The sequence below is a fragment of the Nothobranchius furzeri genome, chromosome 9 (assembly GCF_043380555.1).
Source record: "Nothobranchius furzeri strain GRZ-AD chromosome 9, NfurGRZ-RIMD1, whole genome shotgun sequence".
In the NCBI taxonomy this organism is placed as follows: Eukaryota; Metazoa; Chordata; class Actinopteri; order Cyprinodontiformes; family Nothobranchiidae; genus Nothobranchius; species Nothobranchius furzeri.
The window spans coordinates 55,166,396-55,179,694 of record NC_091749.1 but is presented as its reverse complement, the minus strand read 5'-3'; the positions used below and the strand labels follow the sequence as shown (position 1 = coordinate 55,179,694).

At 40.9% G+C, this 13,299-nt stretch overlaps 1 protein-coding gene across 4 annotated transcripts in view; it reads left to right on the top strand.

The window, feature by feature from the left end:
* Positions 1-13,299, top strand: part of LOC107381286 (MAM domain-containing glycosylphosphatidylinositol anchor protein 1) — a 341,592-nt gene that overhangs the window by 266,999 nt on the left and 61,294 nt on the right. For all 4 annotated transcript variants that reach the window (XM_070554534.1, XM_070554533.1, XM_054732169.2 and 1 more), the window contains 4 exons: positions 3,031-3,211; positions 3,305-3,328; positions 7,421-7,573; positions 7,818-7,979. In XM_070554534.1, the coding sequence (XP_070410635.1) occupies positions 3,031-3,211; positions 3,305-3,328; positions 7,421-7,573; positions 7,818-7,979 (520 nt within the window). The remainder of the gene's footprint in view (positions 1-3,030; positions 3,212-3,304; positions 3,329-7,420; positions 7,574-7,817; positions 7,980-13,299) is intronic.

Genomic DNA, 13,299 nt, shown 5'->3' with positions numbered 1-13,299 from the left:
GATCCTTCTCTCCGTGGGTGGAATAACACAGCAATAGCTCTTTATCAAATGTGGTGCCGACAGAAAAAAGCCCCAACTTAACATAAAAAAATGAGACAACAATGACTTCCCTAACACCATAATCATTTTACATTTTCATCCCCACAATGCACAGCCAGTTTAATTGATTTACACTCATTTTTGTGGGTTTACATGATTAAGGTACACATTACAATGATCGCTCAAAAGCAGCGAGTGAATAGCTACAGTTAAAGCAATATGAACTTCATTCCTGCTAGTACCTTTTCATGTCAGATACATCACTTTTCTCACTGAGTACTCTGGAACAGGATCAAAATGTATTTTTATTTTTTTTTCAAAGCACAAATTGTTAAGGCCCCATTAGTCATCATCACACACCGGTGAAATCACATCTCCGCGTTTGACCCATCCCCGTGGGGAGCTGCAGCGGTGGCTGCGCTCAGGAACTATTTGGTCTCTAAAGCTATAAAGGGGCAGAATGTAAAACCACATGATCTTATTGTTAAATCAAGGCAGCTTCGGTGCTCAGATATAGTATACATACATTTAAGTCACTCCTGTTTACATCTGTATGTTCCAACCCAATTCAGTGTCTGGAACATATAAACCTTGGTTTGCAGGAACGCTAACTGAGGCTAACTGGGGCAGCAGTTGCACAGAAGGTAGAGCGGGTTGTCCAGTAATCAGAGGGCTGTAGGACCGATCCGGGCTCCTAGCAGAGATTGCTGCTGTTGTTTCCTTGGGCAAGACACTTAACCCACCTTGCCTGCTGGTGGTGGTCGGAGGCACCGGTGGCACCAGTACTTGGCAGGCCTTGCCTCTCTCAGTGCACCCCAGGGGAGCTGTGGCCACAGTCATCATTGTGTGAATGTGTGTTTGCCTTGGTGAATTACTAATTGTGTTGTAAAGCACCTTGGGGGTTCTATGACTCTAAACTATATAAACAACTTTACAACTTACCATTTAACTGCAGAACAACGCTAGGCTGAGCTGTTGTTTACTCATTCGCCTCCAGCCGTTTCCTGATCGGTAAAGCTGTTCGCTGCCAGCGTTTCTCACTGTTTTTACTGTTTTTTTAAGAGTCACAGAACGTTGCGTGCTAGGATAATGTAGACGCCAACACTACCAAAACAAAGAGGAGACTCACCTCTTACATCAGGAAGAATCTGCGTGTTTCGAGCGTTATCCGTTCTTTCATAATCCGTTGTCGAATTGTGATCGGCAGAAGCTTTTCCAGTTTGCGCCTCACTTTTTTTACAGCAGCGACCCAAAACGATCTCCTAACACATGGATTTTCTGCTTCCTGATCACGTGACATGTGACGTATGACGTATGCCGATGAAGATCGGCTTTAGAGCTGGGATGTTTGTTCACATGGCACGGGGCTTGTTCTGATGCCCACACAGTAAAAAGATGCAAATGACGACTTCAGTGAATTGTTGTATTTAAAATGACAACTTTAGTCATCAATGGCAATGAATGAGTTAACACTGAGCTACTGTTAATGCTACGCCAGACTAAACATTGGGCTGAGCTGCATCTAACATTCTTGTGGATGCAAGGAAAACAAAAACACTTACTTTCTTGTTCATTTCCCAGCTTCTTAGTTGGTGAGACGCTAAGTTTGCTGCCAGAAAATCCCTTGTTCTGCAGCAAATCCCTGCACAACCGGGAGATGCTAACTTAACTCCTTCCACATCCAGGTCTTTTCACAGGGCTAATGTTGGTGTTGAGTTTGGCCACTTATCAGGGTTACTGGGACAGTTGTGAGCCCCCAAGAAAGCTCCATATGTGCTCAAAGCACAGTTTCCAATTGTTAATAAGCAACATTCTAGTACACCTTTAAACGAGCATGGGAGGACTGATTTACTTATTGAAAAAAATTTGACTGAAAACTTGATTATTGAGGAAATGTTGAGTCGTGACAGAGAAATAACAACATATCTGCTCAGATGTGTTAACTGACAGAAAGTGGAAACCTGAGATGGTGTCAAGAAAAATAATAAATACAGATGTTTGATATTTAATTGTCTTTAACTATAATTATCGTCTGATATTAGTCTTAAAATGTAAAAACAGAAATGATCTTATTGGTTTTTACTCTTTAATGAGAGTATAACCCTAACACCAACTATTAAATACCATGCACACATTATACATCAAACTCTTCAGCTAAGTCTCCTCTCACTCAAAAGGTGAAAATATGACAGATATGAGATACAGTTACTGAGATATTTTTGTTTGTTTTGGACAACTTGCCAGATGGTTTTCATTTCGCACAAATAATAATAATAATAATAATAATAATAATAATAATAATAATAATAATAATAATGCATTGAACTTATATAGCACTTTTCAAGACCCCCAAAGACACTTTCACACACTCTCACATTCACACACTGCTGGTGATGGTAAGCTACTTGTAGCCACAGCCGCCCTGGGGAGGTCTGACAGAGGCAAGGCTGCCATTTGGCGCCGTCGGCCCCTCTGACCACCACTAACACAGGCAAGTTGGGTGAAGTGTCTTGCCCAGGGACACAACAGCAGGATACCCCTGGCGGGAGCTGGAATCGAAACCATGACCCTCCAATCATGAGGCAACCCGCTCTACCACCTGAGCTACTGCTAGCACAGATAGTGTTTGAAGATAATGTTAAAGTATGCATGACAGGAAGTATGTGATGTCATTCATCTAAAATGAATTACTTTTCCTTTTTCATGGCAGGGGGAACCTTACACATCTCTGTATCGGTTTATTTCAGCATCAGAAATCAGTTAGAATATATTTGGTACACTGATATGTTATATATATACTGTATATATATATATATATATATATATATATATATATATATATATATATATATATATATATATATATATATATATATATATATATAATTATTATTTATTTTTAAGCCGATACATCCCTAATAATCCATGTGTCTGGTGGATGTATTTTATCTGCTGATGTGTGAATATTTCTGTGTATGCCTGTCAATGTAGAACGGCAAGATTTTACAGTCCAAGCAAATTGACCTGAGGGGAATAGAGCCAGAGAAGGGTGTTCTACTGTCCAACACAATATCAGACCTGAAAATCCCGCTGACTTACGAGGTCCGACTGGCCCCCATCACCACCTTCACTGCTGGTGACTATGTGAGCCGAATCATCCAGTACTCAGAACGTGAGGCGCTGAAGTCTTTGGATCTTTATATCAATATGATTCTTATTGTAAAGAAATCATTGTAATTGTGGTATTTATTTTTATTTTTTGCAGCTTATACTTACCCAAGATCTTCAGGTAAGAGAAAACATATTTTTGTATAAATGAAACTGTTTGAGGTTTTTTGTTCTGTCTTCTTCATGAGAATGTAGTGAAGTGATGGAACTAGTGCTTATCACTACTATTTGGACTCAGGATGACTAATTTTATGAACTTTTGCATATTAGTGAGAACTTTGTTGCTCTGATGGAATTAATTATTATTTTAGTTTAATATTTTATTCCACTGAAGCTGTTGGTCTTATAGGTAGCATTCTACTCAGCAACCTGATCTTAAAACGAAAATAAAAAATGCTTTTAGGGTAGTAAACTATATCAGAGCTGTTATCACTAACCAGACATTATTATAGGCTACCAAAATCGTACAGTCTCTCTAGTAAAATAATGAATCAAAGAAGGATGCTGTAGCTCGCCAAGCTTCAATAGAATTACAAAAGAAAGTAAACTATATTTGAGTGTGCACAGTTCATTTTTCTGTCAGGTACAAAACAACTACTCAGCCATTAAGGTTTTATTTACTTGCAGACTTGAAACATTTGAATATGCTGATTTATGATTTGTGTTTCACCTGCATGCCGCTAATAGCTCATTGTACATTAGCGTGGAGGTCTTTAAAAGGATTTTCAGGTTTTCTGATATGTGGTGGTGTATTTAAGTGTCTCAGAAAGTCTGAGCCCTAGTAAGACTCTAGGCTTTTTTAAAGAGTTGGAACATGGCAGAAAATCTAAATAGTTTCCAATATTGGCAAAGCGATGTTTAGAGGAAGGTTTGGATTCCCACTCCAACCATCACTCTAACCTAATCAAGTCTGGATTCCAGTAATAATGCTCATCGTCTCTTTTCTAGCCTCTCCCTGTGCATGTTGGTAGCTTTGTTGCACTTATTTGCACTTTCTTTCATCAAAGAGGTCAGAGGAATGGTCCAAGTTGATTAACGCTTAGAACCGGTTGAGCCAAACCAGTGTGTGAGTTTGAAGTAGGAGGCTACATTGTTGTGACTAACAACGCTGCTGTCATCCTGCTCATTGTGGCTTATAAGAGTGCACCAAAGTGGCAGTTAAGACAGCTCTGTTTGGTTAGAGGGCTACAGCAGCAGCAGCATCTAATCACATCAAAGCACAATCAGTGTGTGTTTTGAGCTAATGTCAGTTTATCACAACCACTCCTTATTGTTTTATTAATAAAATGGTCTAAAAAGGTCATGAATAACAGGAAAAAACATGCAAATGCTGACTCAAGGCAATGGGATTCTAGACAGCATGATCATATCAACATGATCCACAAAACTGGTTTTGGTCGTCCGAGATGTGGTAAATTGTGTCATTCCTTTTCCTCTCTGTCTGGCTAGCTGTTGCTGTTTTGCACACACTCCCGTTGCCTCCATGCCTTTTTATCCTCTCGCCCGGCATCCCCGTCTCACTCAGCCAGTTGCTTCTTGTCTGTTTTCTTCATTAAGAGACTCGTTGCATTTTTCTGGCAGCAGTGGCAGTTGGCTCTGCCAGGGTGAGGCAATTAAAACAACAGCAGATTGGAGCAGACTGCGAGAACAACAGTGTAAATTGAAAGCTGTGCGTGTGGTGGAGGAGGGTGTGAATAGTAATGGATTAGCTCCCTGAAACAAAGGAGAACATACGATTCGTCCTCATGGGGAACACGAGCCATCTTCATCAGAGAGTTTGTGTGTGTGTGTGTGTGTGTGTGTGTGTGTGTGTGTGTGTGTGTGTCTGAAGCTGTCAACTTGGATGGTTTCAGATGGCTGTTGTACTCTCTTGTTTAGTGAGTCTCTGATAATGGCAAAGCGCTCCAGATGGGCTAATGATGGTGAGAACGGTGTGTGAGAAGCCCCTTCATCTCACTTAACAAGAGACATCATCATTAACAACCTAAAATATGTGTTTAATGTATGGTGTGACTCAGAAAACATGATCAGGGATAACATCAGCGGGTGTTTAAAGTTCGTAGAAGAATGTGTTCAGAAAAAAATGCTTCTTGCTTTAAGTGTTAAGAGAATGATTCAGGATAGGTAAGTGTTGGTGTCACCAGGCAGGTGAAGTATTCAAGAGGGAAACGGTAGCTCGGTGTTTCACTTTCAACATGTTTAGTGGTTTTTTACTTCTGTCATGAACTAATAGGAGTATCACTGAACTGTGCAAGAATAACAGCCTTATTGTGTTTTTAGACCACTAGGTGAAAGTATGTACTAGGGGTGGGAATTGATCAGTTTTTATCAATATCAATGGTATTGTCGATTCAATCTATCGATCCAATTCCTTATCAGTTCCAGAGTAGGCTCCTGCAATATAACTGTCAGTTTATCTACGATAAATAATCAGCTGTATCATTTGGAAATATCTTTCCAAATGTTCTTCATGCTCCCTGTGAAGGCAGAGTCATCTTCTTGTTCTGTGCAGGGTTGCTGTAGCTTTTGTAGAGTGGGAATAATCTCACCACAGGTCAGACATTTGTCCCTGGAGTCTGCTAGTGTGGAGGTGTATATATAAGTAAAATGACGCTAACATGATAGGCAGTGTTAGTTGATTAGTTACCTGCAGTACAGGAGAGGACGTGTGATATTCACTGGTCTGTAGCGGGTCAAAACACGTCATTAACTCTAAGTTTTAGCGTATTTTGTGGCCAAAGGCTTTTGTATATTTGGAATGCTTCCTCCCTTGATGAAATATCTACTTTGTAATTATTACAAGTTACCTTGTTGTCATGCTTTCTTGTAAAATATAGCCAAACTTTCGAGTTTGTGTGCTTCTTAGACGCCATGTTTCCTGCTTCTATAAGCTACGCAACGTGCAGGGTGACGTCGTTTGCGCAGACCGAAATTGATAAAGGGGATCGTTTGCGAAAGTGGAGAACAATTTCTAAGCATTAAACCAATGGGAACCGGTTCTCAAATAGAACCGTTTTTAGATTCCAAACCCCAAGAGTCGTACTGTTTGTCCTCACGGTGTGGGGGTTGCAACGCCTGCCCCGTAAAAAAAATTGTTGTTGAGAGCACGGCTCTACAACTTGTAATAAAGGTGAAAACAACCATTAAAGTTTAACAAAAATAGCACTTATCACAGACACAATCACACAGTGATTCTCATAGATCAAAACAAAATTAAACAAAGTCATAAAATCATAATGATCTCAAAACAGAAATAGATTAACATCAGAAAAAAATAGTCATAACATTAAAAAATTCATAACCAGATGAAAAATGATTACAAATTTGAGTAAAAAATAAGTTAAAAGATTTATGTAAAAGAAGCTTTAAGTAAAAAGGTCCTTAGCTGTTTTTTAAGTGTCAAGACTGTCAATACTACAGAAGATCATTTCAAAATCGGGGTGCAACAGTCTGGAAGGAGCGATCACCTCGACTTGTATTCTTTGGAACTTCTAGAAGGTTCTGGTGTGTGGACCTGAGGATTCGAGTTGGAGCATGAGGCTTTAACAGTTCAGTAATATAGGGAGGAGCTTGACCGTGTAGAGCATTGAAAGTTATGGTCAGGATTCTAAATGAACTCTAAAGTTAACGGGTAACCAGTGCAGAGACATCAGAATAGGAGTGATGTGTGCTCTTCTGTTTGCTCCGGCTAGGAGCCTCGCTGCAGAGTTCTGGACCAACTGAACTCGGTCAAGCACGTTTTTGTTAAAACATGTGAAAAGTGTGTTACAGGAATCTAGACGGGAGGAGATAAAGGCATGGATAACTCAGAAAGCTGGATAATTTAGAAAACTGCCTTGCGAATGCCTGTTGCAAATAGTCCATGCTGTTTCAGCATAATGTGATTCTGAGTTTAGTTGCATCGAACAGCCGGTTGAAGCTCTGTTTTATTTGAATTGTTGCTTTTATAGCTTTTACCACATTTTTATTTGTTTGTTTTATGTCTTAAAGAGTCTGCACCGACACAGAGGTGGCTTGTATAACGTTTAGGAAGAATATTAATACACATTTGACTAAAATGTGTGCGTTGTTTATCAACAGCCCTCCTCTAACACAATGTCCATCATTTCATGAGTAATTATTAGGATGCCTGATCCAAATTGCATGAAGGCTTTGTATCTACAGGTTGCAAATACAATGTGCTTATCTTTTCCTACATGCACAAACACCTCAGATCATGTATGTGGTTTCGAAGATGAGCGGATCTGTGGCTTCTCTCAAGACCGGAGTGATGTCTTTGACTGGACAAGATCGAATTATCTGATGCAAAACCCCAAGCGATCTGCCAATACTGGGCCTGAGACCGACCGCAGTGGAACGATGGAAGGTGAGGACACTAGGGGCATGTTTTAAGCACAAATTCAGAGTCTCGGCAGCAACAAATACAGAGCTTCATCATGCACAAAATGTGGAATTACATCTGAATAGAATGTATATTATATGATTTGTGTGAGGGCTTATTTGATCTTGAACACTGGGACATGTACCTGTGATTTTCATGAATGCATAACATGTAGTTGAAAATCAAATCACACTTAGTTTTGATGGTGGGTGCTTTTTTGTTCTTGCAGGGTATTACATGTACATTGAAGCATCACGTCCACGTTCTATGGGGGACAAAGCCCGTCTTCTGTCTCCGCTTTTCAACGTGTCTTCAGTCAAAGGCCCCAAGGGCTCCAGGCGAGTCCCGTACTGTGTCTCCTTCTACTATCACATGAAGGGCAAACATATTGGTGAGTGGTACAGAAGTACTAGCATAAATGTATTGCACACACACAAACAGGCATGAACACAAAAAGTTCATTTTGGCACACGAGCGTTCATGAACATCAGCGTGTTCATCGATGTGTCATCGAGGTTCTTCTGTAAAAGGTCGAACTTTGAGTTTGACCTGCACGTGTAAAGCTGGTTACTCACAGACTCACAGTGTGTGCTGAGATGGAGGACGGGATGTTACCAATGGTTGTAATTTTCTGCTTGTGTGTGTGTGTGTGTGTGTGTGCGTGCGTGCGTGCGTGCGTGCGTGTGTGTGTGTGTGTGTGTGTGTGTGTGTGTTTGGAGATGGTTGAAAGGGGCAGAGGCTGTGTGATTTATGACAGGGGGTAGATACAATCAGTCATTTGGCAGAGCTGTTCATCATAATCTGCTATGTCACACAACTAGAAAGCATACATCTTGGAGCCTACACACACACACACACACACACACACACACACACACACACACACACACACACACAAACTCAAATCCATTAACATAGAAAAATAATGAGGAAATAAATGTGATTTACTGACAAATGTGAATTCACCTAGAGAGAAATGTACAATTATGCAACTCCAAAAGCTAAGTGATGTACTTAATACTGGGGATTATGGCAGGCATAATCTGAAAAACATGCCCCAACTTGGTCGAGTGAGTTGTGAGGCTTACTCGTATATTTCATTCATTTCCATGGTCTTGGAAAGAATGCCTTGTAAGTCAGTCTCTGGGGAAAAAAGCTCAGATGTGCCTGTTTGAGGACATAGAAACCAGCCGGAGGAGAAAGTAGCTTCAGACGACAGGATTTGGTGTCTTATTTCCTGATATTTGGACAGCTCACCTCTGATTGGCTAACAACAGCATGACTCTACCACTGACTCTGTTCCCACAAGTAACACAAGCCTGGAGGAGTTCGGCTGTGTTATGGAGTTGCTAATGGTTAGCTTCTACTGGCCAGCCGAACCTTGATTTGAAAAAAAAAATCATAAACTGAACTGAAATCTAAATTTCTGCTAGAAAAACCAACACAAGTCAATGTTTTCCTGAACTTGTTCATCCTAAAATAAACACGTTTAAATAAAATATTAAATTTAATTCAGGTTTTGTCTGTTCTTTATTGAAAGTAGTTAATTAGGGAACAGCACACGCAGTTTTCTTATAATATTCAAAAACTATTGATATTGATCAATATGAATATTTTATCAATATGCTTTTTTCTATATCGTCTGACCCCAAGATTTAGTGCAAACTCCTTCATAAACAGGTTTTGTATTGAACATGGAACAATTATAACTTGAGGACAAAGTCATCACATGTTCCCTTTAGACAATGGCGGTTTTAAACGGGGGCCCACAGGGGCCTGGGCCCCTGTAGAACCAGCCCTGACCCCTGTTATGGCCCCTGTGCTGAAAAGATCGGATTTTTTCCCCCGCGCTGCCTCGGAGACAGGAACTAATGCACTGCAGCATTTCACACGGAGCCTTTAAAGCGCTGCACACTCTGTGGACAGAACTGTTTACTCGGTGGATTTTTGAATAAAAGATTAAAAATAGTTTAAATGGGACCCGAAGAAATTCTTGAGCACGACTAACGGAAAAGACGCTAAGAGACGAAGGTAAGCAATACAGTTTATTTTCATGACATCAGTGTTTTGATCGTAGTCGTGTGTTTCTGTCGTTTACTTTTAAGTTCCTAACTGAGTCTATCCACAGTTAATGAAGCATTAACTGTGGATAGACTCTGAAGCATTCAGAATTGTTATCTGAGTACCATAAAAACATGCCAGTTTTACTTTCACAAGTAAACCATTACTGCATTCGCTGTAATAGTTTACTTGTTCATTGTCTTTTATTATGAATTTTTTTTTCTTGCGCCCCCATGAAAAAATACTGGCCCCACTGTGGCCCCCCTGGAAAATTTGGTCTAGAACCGCCCCTGTCTTCAGAGTTAGGTAAACCTTCTCAGTGGTCTAGTGGTAGTGTCTGCCCTGGGACTGGGAGATCAGAGTTCAAATCCCAGCTTGAAGGGGTCGGATTGGGGCGTTAAACCACCAAATAGTTCTCGAGCGCAGCCACAGCTGCAGCTCACTGCTCCTCGTGGGATGGGTCAAATGCGTAGATGAATTTCACCGGTGTGTGATGAATTTATGGGACTTTAACTTTATACAACCTCAGATGAACATTAACACAACATATTACACAGTCTCCATTTCATTAACAAAGGTACACCCTACAACTGAATCCCTTGTTGAACCTCTTTGAGCAGCAATAATTTGGGCTAATCATCTTCTGTTTGACCTTAGTAGTGTCCCACATTGTTGTGGAGGAATTTGACCCAGTCTTCTCTACGCACGTGTTGGTTTATGCATTCGTTTATACACGTCCTTTCAATGGCATTACTGAAACCCTTTTCCATGTTTTATGAAAAACAAGCTTCAGCTGTTCAACAGATGGCCTTATACTTATTTAATGCTAAAATACTTTGGTGTGCAGTGGAGCTGGAGCCTCTTTCTACTGAACAATTCTACACGATGGCCACAGAGGCCAGCTCCACTGGTTGTTCAGAAACCAGAAACATTCAGAGACAATCTGAGCTTTAGTATGTCAAGCTGATATTTCAGAAGCAAAAGAGGCACAAAACTGCTTGTGTAGAACTTGGTGGCAGACAACCATCTGTCTTCACTACATTAACCCTGGAGCTGTGATGCCAGCTTACACATGCCTACTATCTCTGCTCTGTGACTACCATGTAGCGGGTTGCCTTCAACCCCACATGCCACCTCAAATGGGAGGTTTTCTTGTCATCCTCCTAGTGGGGTGATGGTGGCACAGGAGTTCAGCGCTCGACCCGCAATCGGAAGGTTGCAGGTTCGAGCCCCGCTCAGTCTGTCGCTGTCGTTGTGTCCTTGGGCAACACACCTAACCCACATTGCCTGCTGGTGGTGGTCGGAGGGACCAGTGGCGCCAGTGCTCGGCAGCCTCATCTCTGTCAGGGCGCCCCAGGGCAGCTGTGGCTACATTGTAGCTCATCCCCACCAGTGTGTGAATGTGTGTGTGAATGGGTGAATGACTGATTGTGTTGTAAAGCGCCTTGGAGGGTTCCAGGACTCTAGAAGGTGCTATATCAAATACAGGCCATTTACCAGTTAGTTGGTTTTTATGTCTGTTTGCCAAGTTCCTCTCTTTGGTGGAGGTAGAACTTCTGCCAAGGAGACACAATGAGATTTACTGACAATGGTCAGACAAAGGAGGTCTTAGAGCAGGGGTAGGGAACCGCTACCCAGCATGTTTTAGAGGTTACCCTGCTTAAGCACAGTTGTGTCGCCTGTTCAGCAGCTCACCAGGCTCTGTAGATTAAACCAGGTGTGTTGAAGCAGGGTAACCTGTAAAACGTGCTGGGTAGTGGCTCTCTAGGACCAGGGTTCCCTACTCCTTTATTAGAGCAAGGAGGGGAAGACTGAGGTCAGCCAGGCTTTAAAAAAAAGGACACGTTTAACGATGAACTGGGACATACTGGAAAAATAAGGACAGAGTTAAGAGTTGCCATCAACTTCGGAGGAAAGACAAAACTGTTCTTTCTGTATATTTTGATGTGACTAATATGGGTGATCCTGCCACCTAGTGATGAGTTGGAGTATTTTATTACTTTTGTCAGAATAATGTGGATCCAGATTTTGAATACAGGAGAAACATACCAAGAGTGTTGTAGACATAGCCTTAGAATCCAATAATGCAAATTTCACATTTCTTGTCCAGATATTGCAATCTTTGAGGACTCAGACAATAAGAAAGAGAAAAGTGTCTTCTTCAGGCATTGTGAAAAAAAAAGGATGACAAAATGCTCAGTCTAGTAAAAATTATTGGAAGAATAAGACAGATTTCAAATACACACCCAAACTTAATATGTTCCTCTTTGGGCTCGCTGACAGTGATAATAAACAACATTTAATTAGTTTTCCTTGCCACTGGGTAGTATTTTAGAATAGCTGGATTTTGCTGACATGCTTATAATCATTCAGGAGATTATTTCATTTTAGAGCAACGGAGCAGAGATGAAACTGTTAAATAATGTTTTTTTGTTTCATTTGATTTGAATAAGACTGTTATTCAATGGAATGTTAGATTTTTATGCTCAGGTGTATGAGGGGAGAAGTCTGAGTATTTATCAGCATTGGTTCAACCAGCAGAGGAGTTAGGACATGATTATTCACATGTGAGGATCAGAGCGATGGTCGAGCTGATTTATGATGACTTCATAATGTCAAGTTCATAACATGAAGTGCAGCAGTGCATGTCCATCTGTGTGTAGGACTTTCTTCACTTACGGTTTTACTGACAAGCAGCTCTGATGGAGCTGTGCTCGCTCCTCTGCCTCGCTGACACTTACCACCACACTCTGCAATGCCTCCGTCCAATCCATGGACTGCTTATCAGGTCCTCTTTCTCCTCTGCAGAGTGTGTCGAGACGTGTAGGTGTAGGGATGTGTGTGTGTAGGCGGTGATGGGAGGAGGAAGAGAAAGAGGGAAAGGGTGATGAGAGAGCAAAGAAACAAAGAGGCCCTGATAAGTGGTAGTAGACGGAAAAACAGCGTTCAGCAGGACGTTGGCCACATTAAAGGTTACTTTTAAACGTCTCTCTTGTAAATGTGTGATAAAACACGAACTTTGTGAATTTAGATGATAGTGGCTCTTCTGTTTTTGTCACAAGCATAAAAATTAAGGTATAACAAATGTGGATTTTGTTCACCCTTGTCACAAACTTTACTGTTTTTAACTGTAGTTTTGTTTAGGAACCAACAGCTGGTTTACTCATTTAGCATAATTTGGAAACAGCAAGCACTCTGTTTATCCACAACAGTTCCCCACCTCAAAGAAATTCAGAATCTTGGGATATAAATCAACCAGGAATGGTTTTCACAGCTCTGCAAGACTATTTCTTGGGCATGTTTAACCCCAGAACGTTTCATCACTCTGCAATCAACTTGAGACCTCCTACTGGTGGTTATTGCAGGTTTACAGGAGTCTTTCCCAGACTAATTAAAATGCTGAATAACATCCACTGTATTTAAATTGCCATGAAGGAATAGAAACTTCATTTATAGAGTTTCTGGGCTTGTAAAAAACGACTTAAAAGATTAGAAGTTTTTCAAGAAAATGAGTTTTGAACATTTTCTAACAATTCCCCAAAGTTTCATCTTCACCATGTGCAGAATGTTGAAACGTTCGTGTCGCTGTGTTATTAAGGCATGAAAGATGTCGTGCAATGTCTTCTTGCTTTTTGAAATGCCATTTGACA